A 14,328-nucleotide genomic window follows, 5' to 3' on the forward strand; every position below is an offset into this window, starting at 1 on the left:
TTGTTCTGATGTAGTACATGGTTGCTGTCTTTTGAGAAAAAAAAGAAGGTTTAATTTCTAGACCATCTTCCCATAGTTATGGTGCTACAATCTGTTTCTTTAGTGACATACTTTTAAGATTAATACTTGGAGTACAATATAGCCACGTATCTAGGTATACTCTGAATTATGTTACCTCTAGAATAAAAAAAACATAGGTGCTAAATACATTTACAGTGGATTTTGTTGCTCCAATGTACGATTTCGATGGCCATGTTTATAAGTAGTTACATTTGTTCTGATGCAGATGGTTGCCGTCTTTTTGAAATAAAAAAGGTAGATTTAATTAGGGCTATCTTCCCATAAATATGGAGTTAGAGCCTATTTCTTTTAGTGACACTTTCTACATTAATACTTGGAGTGCAAGAAAGCCACGTATCTAGGTATACTCTGAATTATGCTACCTCTAGAATAAAAAATTTTGGGTCTTCTATACATTGATTCCTGCTGCAGTCTTCACTTCGCCTATTAACCCACTGAACCATTGACCAATCATGTCAAAGCGTTCTCAACAGTTTAATAGAGGTAAAATAGTTTACTCATTCCTTACACCGTAACGTGCTAATGCTTTTCTGTTCACGCAAATGTATTACACAGCAAGTTTTGGGTTGCTCCGTTATGATCCCTGTTCATCGTAGTTGCTACTTGCCTTTTTTTCAGGTACAAAGATTTATGTAATTCCAACAATGGGTACATCCCTTGCTTTTGGCTTTCCGTGTCGTGATATTGCGGACAATGGCTCCTTAAGAAACATCTAACATATATTTGTTGCTGCGTTAGGTGAATCTGTGCAGGTTACATACATGGCTCCTCAAGAAACATCTAACATATATTTGTTATCTCAAGTGCAGGGTGCAGTACTAAGATGGCAGGCAAAGCAACTTCCCCAATTCTCCAGGATATGCACAAAAGGTAGCCTCCCAAAGTCCCAGTTAGGTAGTTAGGCACAACACAATACATACCGCGCATTTGGTTTATAGATTTTATCGGACATGCTTTGTTGGTAGTTACATCAGAGTTTTCACTTTATAAGACATGTCCAAATATTAACTGAAATTTATAAGGTCGAGTTGTCCACAAAATGGTCAAACCATGTGGATTTGTAATTTCCGCTATATGAATATCACATTCAATTGAATCTTGTTATTCCATATATGCACAAACTGCAAAGATGTACCAGCACCGACATTGCATATAACTGATTAGGACTTTCTCCATGTCTAGAACTTTCCATATCATTGCAGACGCGCGTGATGGTGCGCGCTCTGCACTAGTGCACTATAAAGCTTGCATGTTGTTAGTCGTGTTGAATAAGTGTTCTTTGTGATGGTGTTGAAATTTTTGTCTTCTGTTGCAATGCACGGGCATTTACCTATCCATAAAAAAAATCCCATATTTAGCATGCATTCTTGGGTGTTACACAAAGAGTTGCACGGGACAAAAATCTGAAATCAATAGACTGGAAGCACCCAACTCTGTTTAGTAGTCCTTCAGTTGTCAACATTGTTCCTGCTGCTTTAAGAAGGATACAGTGCTTAATAATATAATCTCTCACTTAAGGCTATCAATTTATTCTACATGCAACAAAAACCATGAAACAATTAATAGATTATTAGGATTTACTGTATATTCACACTTTTTCACAATAACGACCCAAAACCAGGAAACTAATAATGAGCCGAAGTATTACATGCATGCACCTGTTTATGAAGTATATAAAATATATGTTGTTTTAAAATTGTATGTGGAGGAAACGCCACACATGCAAATGCTAAAACCCAAAACATTTCAAAGTCAAGATAATTTTTTTTGCGAACAAAAGTCAAGATAATTTGATTGTACACAAACCAAATTGTTACTTATTTGTGGGGTGTTCATAACAGTACGTATCAGTATGTATACATCATAAACAATAGTTATACATGATTACATGGCCCATTGTAATCTTGTATATATGTGGCTACCCAATTACATTTGATGACAGAAAATACAAGTGATTTCATTGATTCCACTATAATTTTTCTTTAATATGTGACATAATACTACATATCATATTTTCCTTTGCATGGGCTCTCTTCAATTACTCTTGGCATGTACTTTGCGATGATACTCTCCAAGAGCCCAAATAGGGAACAAAATACGGTAGTTGGGGTAGTTGAAGTAAACAGAGGAGTTGGTGTTGCCAACATGTTCCTATAAAAAATGGTCAGTGATTGTAGGTTATGGGAAATGTAATAGAGACACTTTTTTCCTACAAAGTAATAATTCTAGGGCGAGATATCTCCAATAAGATATAAGCACAAATGAAACTATATAAACATGCAATGTAAGAACTAACTAGCTAAACATAATAGTGTATATATGACCTGTCTACTATATATGCAACTATCAAAACACTAGTATAGAAATAATTTTTAGACACGGTCAAAATCAATGTTTAGGAACAGCTCTAAAAACCCACATTATGCCATTGATTGTAAAAAATAGTTCATTTCTAGGGGTGGATCAATGACCTACTCTCAAAAAACATTTCTAAAAGTGGACATGTTATGTCAACGGGTACTAAAAATCAATCTATAGAGGCAGATGTGCTATGCAAACTGTTCCTAAAAACACATCTATAGAGTTGGATTGTGTTAAACAATAGGCCAAAGGATTGGGCCTAATTTAACCCAAAAGACTAGCCTGATAGGTGAGGATTGCCCAGGCTCTCCGTCACCATATGATCAGTGAGATTTTTCAGATTTTTTTTCTGACCATGAGTCCCGACACCACTTGTTAGAGTACGCAGCGGAATCCGGCCCAGCTCGCTATACCCAGAGCTGTTAGCCCCTTAGGCCTAGGTCCACTGGAGCCCACAACATATCCAGGCATTGGCCTAGTCTGATAGGTGAGGGTTGTCTCAGCCTTATATGTTGTGGTCCCCTAATATCAATTACCGATGTAGCTAACAGCCTTAAAAATTGATCTTTTGACCATTAAATAAAAGCTCACTGGCGGCCGTGCTGCCGTGGCCGGCTAGTAGGCCAGCGTCGAGCCATCATAGGGCAGGCCACCATGCACATGTCACCACTGCCACCCCATCACTACCATTTTCGTCGCGGCTATATTGTCACTGTCGCGCCTTGCCTGCAAGCTCGGCGCCCATATCTACGAAAGTGGCCGCTACTGAGGCCGTTATCATGGAGCTAGGCCTCGCTGCAGGTGCCGACACCATCGTCAGGAACGTCGTCATGTGGGGCATGTCCAACGGGGAGCGCAAGTGTGTCAGCATCGGGGAGAGTGGAGACATTGTTAGCGTTAGAGGAAGGGGCTCCTCGGAGTCAAACATGCCTAAACATGTGAGGACGGCTGGTGCTCACCGTGCTCCACTTTGTCGTTGTTGTTCAAGAGCAGGAGCTTGTTCAGCTCCCGCAGCAAGGATCCAGAAGCATCACTGACCATGCTAACCTTATTTTGCAGAGATCTTGGAAAAGCAAGGATCTACCACCATTGATCAAAGCCTTTGTAAGACATAATCTACTGCTGTCCAGAAAAGTCTGCAAGCAATTGCAGGCAAAACTCCTTTGCTACTGCAGTGAAATTTCCTAGCAGCTGTAGGGCAAATTCCTAGCAAGGCTTAGCAGCCAAGTAGGACTGTAGAGTAGACTAGACTTGACTAGCAGTCAACCTTCTCTTGTGTAATTTCTAAGAAAGCCACTAGGGCTGTTTCATGTAGTCTCTATCAGCTATAAATAGAAGGTAAAGGCACCAGCCTAAACCGGTTCAGTTGCCACAAACCAAAGAGCAGAGCTCTGGCCAGCACTGGTGCTTGTGCTATGTGTGTATGCTTGAGCTCAACCCCTTCTTCTACCTCTAGCCATAGTGAGTGAGTGTGTGGGTGTGCTGGTAAGCTTACTGCTTACCTGTGCAGGAATCCCAGGGACTAACAAGTGGTATCGGAGCCGTATAGCTGCGTCGCCAGACTAACCGCCGGCGATGGCACCTGGCTTAGAGACTGCTGACAGCAGCAGTGCTGCTGGGGCTGCCCAGCCACGACAGGAGGTCGTGGTACGCACCGTGCGGGAGGTAAGCGGCACAAGTTGGCCGATGCTGACTCGCACCATCTATGGCGAGTGGGCGGTGACCATGAAGGTCAAGCTCAGAGCCCGACGGCTCTGGAATGTCATTGACAAGGGCACCGACAATGAAGAAGACGACATGTCAGCGATGGAGGCTATCCTCGCTGCTGTGCCGACGGAGTACAGGGAGCCGTTGGGGGCGAAGAAGACTGCTAAGGAGGCGTGGGAGGCCATTGCTGCGATGCGCGTCGGCTCTGATCGCGCAAAGAAGGCAACGGCCCAGCTGCTGAAGCAGGAGTACGCCAACCTCAAGTTCAAGGATGGAGAGTCGGTGGAGGAGTTCTCCCTCCGCCTGTCGTCGCTCATCAGCAAGCTGGGGAGCTACGGCGTCACCATCAACGAAGAAGAGGCAGTCTCCAAGTACCTCCACTCCGTGCCACCGAAGTACATCCAAATTGCTCTCTCCATAGAGACAATGTTGGACCTGTCCATCCTCACTATTGAGGATGTGACGGGCCGTCTACGGGCGGTGGACGAGCGCATGGAGCAGGCCACAGCAACGACGGACAGCGGCAAGCTGCTGCTGACAGAGGAGGAGTGGGCTGCCCGGATGAAGGAGAAGAAGTCCGGGGAAGCCTCCTCCAGCCGCGGTGGCGATGGCAAGCGCCGTGGCAAGGCTTCTTCGGAGAAGAAGAAGAAGAAGATCGACCCCAACGCTTGCAGGCGCTGCGGGAAGACAGGCCATTGGGCAAAGGAGTGCCCAAATCGCAAGCAGGAGAAGAAGGCCGAAGCTCATTTGGCGCAGGCTGATGATGATGATGAGGCTACTCTCATGATGGCGACGTTCTGTGCACTGCACGACGTTGAGGCCAAGGAGAAGGGAGAGGTGATGGCGGTACAGGAGCACGGGAAGGCTCTGAAGGCCGTCAACCTCGACGAGCCGCGTGCCCAAGTCCACCTCGGACGTGTGGGCAGCGAGCAGGAGCAGCAGTGGTACCTGGACTCCGGCGCCAGCAACCACATGACAGGTTCCAAGGAGGGCTTCTCCGAGCTTGACGGGAACATGACCGGCACGGTGAAGTTTGGTTACGGCTCAAGGGTGGCGATCCAAGGGCGTGGCACCATCATCTTCAGGTGCCAGAACGGCGAGCACCGCGCACTGACGGATGTGTATTACATCCCGCAGCTGCGTTCAAGCATCATCAGCATTGGCCAGCTAGATGAGCGCGGCAGCGAGGTGCTGATCAAGGACGGCGTCCTCAAGATCAGGGACCGGGAGCAGCGACTTCTTGCCAAGGTGAAGAGGTCCCAGAACCGACTGTACCTTCTCAACTTGAAGGTGGAGGAGCCCATCTGCCTTGCTGCACAGCGCATGGAGGAGCCATGGCTGTGGCACGCCCGCTATGGCCATCTCAGCTTCGACGCCCTCGGCAAGCTGGAGAAGATGGTCCGGGGGCTGCCTCACATTGAGCACGCAGGTGAGCTGTGTGACAGCTGCCTGGCCGGGAAGCAAAGGAGGCTGCCGTTCCCGAAGATGGCGAAGTATCGCGCGCCTGAGGCCCTGGAGCTGGTCCACGGTGACCTCTGTGGGCCAATCACGCCGGCGACACATTGAGGCCGCAAGTATTTCATCTTGCTGGTAGATGACTGCAGCCGGTTCATGTGGCTGCAGCTTTTGACCAGCAAGAGCGAAGCGGCGGAAGCAATCAAGAAGTTCAAGGCACGCGCGGAGGCGGAGAGCAGCAAGAAGTTGCGCGTGCTGCGGACTGATCGTGGAGGTGAATTCACTTCTATGGAGTTCGCTGCGTACTGTGCGGAGGAAGGTGTGGTGCGCCACCACACCGCACCGTACACACCACAGCAGAATGGCGTGGTGGAGAGGCGCAACTAGACCGTGGTCGGCATGGCGAGGTCGATGTTGAAGGCCAAGAAGATGCCGGCGGAGTTCTGGGGCGAGGCGGTGACCACAGCGGTGTTCATCCTCAACCGTGCGCCCACCAAGGCCTTGAAAGGCAAGACGCCGTTCGAAGCTTGGCATGGACGCAAGCCTAATGTCTCCTTCCTCAGGACATTTGGTTGCATTGGCCATGTCAAGAACACAAAGCCCCACCTCGGCAAGCTGGAAGACAGAAGCACGCCCATGGTGCTGTTGGGCTACGAGGAGGGCAGCAAGGCCTATCGGCTCTATGATCCCAAGAGAGGCAAGGTGGTGATCTCTAGGGATGTGGTGTTCGATGAGATGGCTGCTTGGGATTGGGTGCAGCAAGGCGCCGGCGAAGCTGGTGGCGTCAGCAGCACCTTCACCATCGAGCACTTGGTGATGCAAGGAGGAGGTGTCGCTGGAGCGCAGACTGCTGCTGCTACTGTTGGAGAGCAGGCTGCTGCAGATGATCTTGTGGAAGGTACTAATCACCATGTGGTATTTATGGGAAGCCAAAAATGACATAAGATTTCAGAGAAAGGACTGGAGTCGAGTCCTTGGTAGGTACATCATGCGATGGAGGCACACATCACTACTCACCAGGTTTCGCTACAAACCCACTCTACCGATAACAACTACATACATCAGGGTTCTCCTACCCCTGTCCAAGGTACACATCCTTTCCCCTGCAGACCAAATCGTCGCCTCACACACACCAACCAGCAACAACTTCAGCACACAGGCGAGTGCCCCAGGCAGTCTGCAATGCAGGAACCATGGCCACACCAACACAACAAATGCAATCAGATGGGGATCCAATGGAAGACAGATTCTTGGTCCGCACTCCAGGACTGCTACAGGGTGTCAAATGCTACATTGACGCCTCAACATCACCTGACCAACAACCCTCTCTTCCTCTAAGACCTGTAGGAACTGGTCTGTTCATCATCAACACCCAAGTTCAACCAGCGCAGACAATCTACATTAAGGCGACAATGACTACTACAACATAAGTCCTGATGGCTGAGGCGGCGGCAATCGCGCTTGCTGCGATTGTTACTAACTCTCTCGGTTTGCAGCAGGGTTACCTTCCTCACCGACAATTAGCAGCTGGTGCACTTACTGAACGGCCAGGACCAAGCCAATCCACCGGAGTGGAGGATTAAATACTTCACACAAACCTTTTCTATCTTCACAGGTCAAAGAGATATGAGAATTCTCAGAATTTAGAGAGATCACAATCAGACTGCTCATGTCTTAGCTAGGCAGGCTCTTTTAGAATCTACGCCTTTGGGTTCATCAGGTTTCTTATGTACCTGCTCTAATGCAGAGCATATTCAGTGCACTCTAGCTGAGGCACTACAATCTGTAGCCTTGAACCATCTAAGGTTCCTAACAGTTGCTTGCTGTTGATAATAAATATGTTTGTTGTCAAAAAAAGGGAAGAAGTTGGAGAGAGTCCAAGAGATAGAATATACTAATAAGAAGATAAGGATGCTCTGGCCGGGAAGATAAAGAAGCATGTTGGGTGGGTCCCATGCACATGGGTGTGAACCTATGTGAATGGTATTCAAATGATGCGTTTAGTAAAATTTTGAACAACGTGTGCGAACTAACTTTTTTCATCCTCTTTAGAGCGGACCTGATATGACCACTACTAAAAATCGAGTCTATTTTTAGGAACGGGTGAATTTGGAGAGCTGCATGCCTCTAAAAATTATTAAAGACAGGTATTTTATTACTACTGTTCTTAAAAATATATATTTCTTTATGGGTAGTTTTCTTAATGCAACGGCTCCCTAGAAATGGATTTTTAGTAACAATTTGCTAGCTATAGTGCTCTTCATCCTGGTAAGAGTCGGGTTTTCTATGTCAATCATTTCTATTAGAAATTGGTGTTGACTGTAAAAATGATTTGTGTACTAGTGAAAATGCCATTACATAGGAATGTGATAGTAAGACAATTGAATAATGAGCATGAAAACATAGAGTTCTCCCAAAATCAAGAGGGCCACATAGTTGGGCTCAGACATACAAATAGGTAGCTCATACCTCCAACGATCATAAATATAAGTCCATCTAGGTTTGTGCTAAGTCAAAATTATACTACTATGTCTACAAAAATAAATAACATTGAATCAAAAGCATTATACATTGTGAAACTACATGATTTTAGCAGCGCAATATTTCTGCAATCGTAATCCGTACAAACTTTTAATGCATTGCTGGTCAGTAAGAAAACTTTGAGTTTAGGAAAAACTAAAACAGACTTATATCTACGATGAGAGAAAGTACATTTTTTTGCATCATAACGATGTTTGGAAAACTCACTTGTTGAGGATAGTCTCCTGTCTCCAGTTGCATATTAATCAATACTTTTGCTGCTCGATGTAAGGGTGTTGGGTCCCGGTCCATCTAATTGTTACAAATTAGAATAGAAAGGTAGATGCAATCAACATGTACTTATAAGTAATGGAAAAAGTCTACATAACCCCCAAACTATCTAGCGTGGAATACTTCACCCCCCAAACTATAAAACCGGATATTCTACCCCCTGAACTTTCAAAACCGGTCAAATAACCCCCTCGAGTGGTTTTAGAGGGTGGTTTTGTCTTTTTCTTTTTTATTTATTTCCACTGAATCTTTGAAAAATCATAATAAATCACAGAAAAATCAGAAAATAAAAAATTCAATTTTGTTGGACTCCTGATGAGTAGATCTACATAGTTAATATATAATATGATATACTTTAGAATAAAGTTTTTCCTGTAGCTTTAAATCTATGTTTTTCTATAATTAATTAGAATAATTCATATATGTAGTTCCTATGGTCCAATTGTGGTAAAATTTTTATGGTAAGCTCATTATTGTATGCTTGAACTATGGTAAAGATTTCATACTCATTGGATCACATATAACTTAGTTATAGATAAAGCATAGATTTAACAAGAATAAAGCTAAATAAATCTATAACTAAATTATACTTGATCCAATGGATATGAAACTTTTACCGTAGTTCAAGCATACAATAATGAGCCCACCATAAAAAATTTACCACAATTGAACCATAGGAACTACATATATGAATTATTCTTTTTAATTATAGAAAAACATAGATTTAAATCTACAACAAAAACTTTGTACTAAAGTATACCATATTATATATTCATTGTGTAGATCTACTCATCAAAAGTCCAACAAAATTGAATTTTTCATTTTATGATTTTTCTGTGATTTATTATGATTTTTCAAAGATTCAGCGGAAATAAATAAAAAAGAAAAAGACAAAACCACCCTCTAAAACCACTTTAGGGGGGTTATTTGACCGGTTTTGAAAGTTCAGGGGTAGAATATCCGGTTTTATACTTTGGGGGATGAAGTATTCTACCTTAGATAGTTTGGGGGGTTATGTAGACATTTTTCTATAAGTAATTAATGGTACTGCAACTAGTAGTCAAAAGTGATGCTTTGGATACCAAAATGAAATAAACAACAAACATATTTTGGTTTGCTGAATCTAGTAAACCAATATCATTATGAAAATATTTTTGAGGAATGAACCTAAAACATCAAGGTATTTGCATATTCATAAATGTTGTGATGATTTATTACATATAAATACAATGCCTTGTTTTTATAGTAGGGGCGGAGTAGTCCTATGCATAAATCAAAGTTGTCATATCAAGAAATAAAACCTGTCCAGCATAAATCAAAGCTAGCATCGCCCAAGCAGTTTGTACAGCATGAGTGCTAAGACCCTCTACATAGACCTGCACATCATCAAAACAATTTTTTTCATAGGATTAGTATCCGATCACTACTAGCTAAGAATAAGGAAATTGATTCATATTTTGAAAAAAATCCATGTAAATAAGTTAACAAACTTTATTATTTGGAAATGTTAGGTAACTTAGTTCATTGCTTTTGATAGTTGCAGTTAGAACTCTTTTAGGCTAATCTGTGGCCGGCCTAGAATATTATTCTATGGCCACCTCCAGTTATGATAATATTTGTACTAATATTACGTTAAAGTGACCACATATTTACAATACATGTGTTACTATAACTCATAGTAAATCACTTAGGAGGAGTTATAGTAATCTAGTGAATTAATGTAGTCCATTATGGTAACTCAAAATGGCTATAGAATAACTTATTGTGGCCGGCTTATGTGTGTCTCTATGTGTGCGTGTGCATGTGTGTTATAGATTCTTTTGTCTGACAAGTAGATCATTTTTTTGTGCGCAAGGAATTAGAGGACTAACACACGAGACAAATATATATTTAGGATGCATTTGGATAGAAGAGACATTTCAGTTTGTGGTGAGAATCAGCTGGATATCACTTACAAACGGTCTTTTACATATGCGCGCGAAACAACATAAGGCTGGTTTTGCAAAGATTTTCATCTGATTGCTTCCTAATTTTTGTTCTTCTTTAGTTAATTTAGTTAAACTGGTTTGTATTTAAGTTGTTCTCCGTCCACAAAAATAATAGATTTTTTTGAACATATTTTTATTGACATGGTTTTTTTAATTGGAATCCATTTTACCTTCCAAAGATTCCGATTCATCATCAGAAACATGTCTTGAGAGAATATGGATTTGAAAGGTTTATGCAAGAATTCAAATTTTGCCAAACACACCCTTATACTCGTTCAAGTAGAGAATGCTTCTCTTGCTTCTTATGCTCGAGTTTACAAGGGTGCTGATGAGTTTGTCTTGGGTTCCTCCTAGCTATGAGGTGTTGATCTATTGAATGGGTTGCTCCTATATCTCCCCTTATATAGTCCGAGGGTAAGGGTACAAAGGGAACACTAAATGATGTAAATCTACGGTTCCCTAGTTTGTTAAAGGGAAATCCTATCATATTGAGTGGACCAGTACAAATTTCTTGGCTCCCAAGGCTATCTAGTCAATATCTTGTCTTCTAAGTATAGTCAACGCACCTCGTCTAGCTAGTTTGAGTCTCTTCCTCTGCAGGCTCAGCCCACCCATTCCTAGTTGGACCTTTCCCGTGACAATTTCTAAACAGATCTAATGACAATTGAGTACTCATTTTCTGTGAAGTTGTAGTAACCAAATGAATATACGTCTATGCATATTAAAACCAAAACTTTGTGAATAGACATCATATATGTCATTGCTCTTTTTTGATAGGGGTGCTCTCTATACATGAGTTCATGGCTGTTGTTAAGTAACTAATGACAAGATATATGTAAAATAAATGAAATACTGTTCTTCACCTGTGTTTCACAGGAACGATAGCTCTCTGCCCAGCCACCAGTTTTGAGTTGTATTGAGAGCAAAAAATTACATGCTTTCCTAATGCAAATACTGTTCTCATAATTTCTCCCAGCAGCAACTAAGCCTTTTATAGCATAGAGGGTCCCATAGACAAAACATATTCCCCAAGTGCCGTACCTTGCAGGTAATTGCTTATTTAGTTATTATTAGACATAGAGCAAAAAAATTATAATTTGTACAAAATAAAAGATGTTTTCATACAAACCAGGATCCATCCTTGTTTTGATTGCTCTCAATAAATATGGCAGCTTTGTTAACATTTTCTTTTATTTCTTTACTTCGGTACTCTGAATTAAAATCCCCAAATAATAACAAAGCCTGCAACACTGAGGATGTACATTCAACCGTTCTGCCAATGGATGAATTGGACTTAGTTTGCAAAACAAATTGAAATGGCAACATGAGATTCAGATTTGGAAGAGTTGTCATTGTTCATACGGGTAATCGGCGACAACATTTCGAAAACTCTCCAAAGGATTCAGTATCTAGGATGCCAAATGAAACAAAATGTCAGTCTACATGGAGAGCTATAATATCAGCAATCAGCATATATAAAGTACTCATTCCTGTTTCCTAAAAAACATACTTTTTGTTTGCTATTTTCAATCTCCTTGTTAGTGGATAACATCGTGATAATTTTGAATATTTATTAACAATGCTAGACGACGTGATTTTATTCATAACTTGTGCTATACATGGACTCCATAAAATAAGGTGATAGACTAACAAAACATTTTTTTTCTAAGCAAGAAAAGTACAAAACCCATTGACATGGTAAAGTCGTGATCCATTAATACACCTTATATGTTTCAACTTTTCATGATGTCCCAATCAACTTCTGAATTCACCTGTGACCTATATTCATATAACTTCTACAACTGTATAAACCTATATATGGGCAGCTGTAAATCATCACAAATGGAGTAATTCCACTGGTTTGTGTCACCAAGTTGTAAATTCTAGTGGCAACCCACCGTCTTTCCTTAAAACAAGAAATCTTATGGCATCTGAATGTCCAGTGAAATTTGATCATATTGTGCCTCAAAGCAGTAAAAATTATCGATGGATTGGGTTCATCCTGACAAATTTTTCATCTCAAATAAACCATATTTCTTATCGAGTGTTTTTAACAGTGAAGCTATGTTACAGACAACCATAATCTTTGATTTGGGAGTAGTAACTTTGAGTTTGCTAGTGGTGTGCATTTGCAGTTTATTACGCTTGAGTAGCTTATATAGTTTTTGAGCAAGTTCATCGCCTAAGTTTGGATCACTCCAATAGTGGGACATTTGTGCAAGGATTTCGTTAAGAATTATGGCATGCATGAGCGAAGGATAGCATGGGAAAGATTTTAGGGAGAAATGTATGCAAGCATGTGTTGGATGCATGGAACATTAAAATGAGATTTCAAGGCAAAGGAAGCTAGGTTAAACATGCACACATTATTTCATTAGTTGTTTAAGATACATGGTGGCATGAAAATGTGAGTGATGTTAATAAGGAAGATTCTAGTAATGTTGAATCATTTAATGTGTTGTATCAGGTGTGCAATGAGCAGACCTCTATCAAAATGCAATGATAACTTTTACAAATAATATTGTTTGGTAGCTTGGATTATCTATCAGATTCTCATAAACTGCTTGATCCGACCTACACGTTTGCTTACCAAGTTTTTTCACATCAAAATGTGCTTGGATGAGCTCTAGAGAGAAAACATTGTATTGATTTTCCTAACTGATTGAGTCCAATATTGCAAAATAACTAAGTAATATTTTTATCTTGTTCCTGAAGGGGTTATGGGCTAGTTTTTCTTTCTAAAACAATAAGCAAATCAAGTTGTTCATAAACTCCCTGTTCTCACTTGGAGACATTTTAGAAGAATATGATATGCTACTGATTTTCATTATTGCACATTGTAAACATTTTCTTACAAAGTCCTGTTTATGTTTTTTTTCAAGAGCATGAAACATTGCAAAACATACTCACCTCTAGCCAAGAATAAGTTCTTTGACATTCAAATGTAGAAACGGAACCATCTTTGTTCTGTAGATGAAAACATAACCTTTTGTTAGTGAAACACTGCATTAAATAAATAAAACTACTAATGTAATTGTATCAAATCCTAAAATCTCATCCACAAAGTAAGCTCAATAAATAAATTGTGTTCATAGAGAAGTCAGTCCATCACAACTTTGACCAATTATATATAAAAATTTAATACTACTTATGATGCATAATGAGTACTATAGATGGATAGAAATATATTTTCACAATAAACCTCTTTGGAGATACAAATCTTGATATTATTTGCTATAAATTCAGTCGAAGTTACAAAATTTTGGATTAGTTCAAACCTAGGATGACTTTTCTTTTTCATTCATGCTCTCACTCACAAAATAAGTATTGCAAATCAAATTATAGGTATGTACATATTCAAGGAAAGTACTGATTTGTTGGAAACAGCATTCTCATGACTCTAACAATATGATTGTGATTTGTTAAATAAACTCAAACAAAGTTGTGATAGAGCAGAAAATTTTTATGCCCATGAGAATGGTAGAAATTTTGTTTCAAATGGGGATATGACTTATGCCCATCTAATAGTTCACCTCTGGTAGACCAGAAATCTTATATTTCATATTCTGTTGCTAACTTATCCTTACAGTTAGCACGACATAAATAATATGAATAGAAGATTAGTTATCCATCAACATTCAAATCATTAACAAATATCAATTACCAATAAAAATATCTTAATGTTTTCACTTACCATGGGGTTGATGCAAGTCTTTTTTTGTATGAGATCTTGATAAATAAATATTTCAGTCCAAAATAAGTGCTTTATAGAATCGTACCATAAATGAAAGAAGGCAATCAACAGCATTAAACATCCATCCATCTCCGTCTGAATTTTCAACAAGCTTGGGATATACCCTGGAGAGCAACAACATTGCCTATTTCAAGAAAAGAAACAAATTTGTCAAGTCATGTACATACACGG

At 40.7% G+C, this 14,328-nt stretch overlaps 1 protein-coding gene across 7 annotated transcripts in view; it reads right to left on the reverse strand.

Annotated features, from left to right (window-relative positions):
- Window positions 1,325-14,328, reverse strand: part of LOC8074270 (achilleol B synthase) — a 38,975-nt gene continuing 25,971 nt past the window's right edge. For 2 of the 7 annotated variants that reach the window (XM_021446046.1, XM_021446043.1), the window contains 8 exons: window positions 14,183-14,281; window positions 13,314-13,370; window positions 11,766-11,812; window positions 11,533-11,676; window positions 11,267-11,444; window positions 9,717-9,791; window positions 8,353-8,436; window positions 1,862-2,232 (listed from right to left, as the gene is read on the reverse strand). In XM_021446046.1, coding sequence (XP_021301721.1) covers window positions 2,116-2,232; window positions 8,353-8,436; window positions 9,717-9,791; window positions 11,267-11,444; window positions 11,533-11,676; window positions 11,766-11,812; window positions 13,314-13,370; window positions 14,183-14,281 — 801 coding nt within the window. In that variant the 3' untranslated portion in view covers window positions 1,862-2,115. Of the gene's footprint in view, window positions 1,412-1,861; window positions 2,233-8,316; window positions 8,437-9,716; window positions 9,792-11,266; window positions 11,445-11,532; window positions 11,677-11,765; window positions 11,813-13,313; window positions 13,371-14,182; window positions 14,282-14,328 lie in introns of those variants that run through there. The other 5 variants (XM_021446045.1, XM_021446042.1, XM_021446044.1 and 2 more) reach the window with 4 other exon arrangements.

This window comes from Sorghum bicolor, chromosome 8 (assembly GCF_000003195.3).
Source record: "Sorghum bicolor cultivar BTx623 chromosome 8, Sorghum_bicolor_NCBIv3, whole genome shotgun sequence".
Classification (NCBI taxonomy): domain Eukaryota; kingdom Viridiplantae; phylum Streptophyta; class Magnoliopsida; order Poales; family Poaceae; genus Sorghum; species Sorghum bicolor.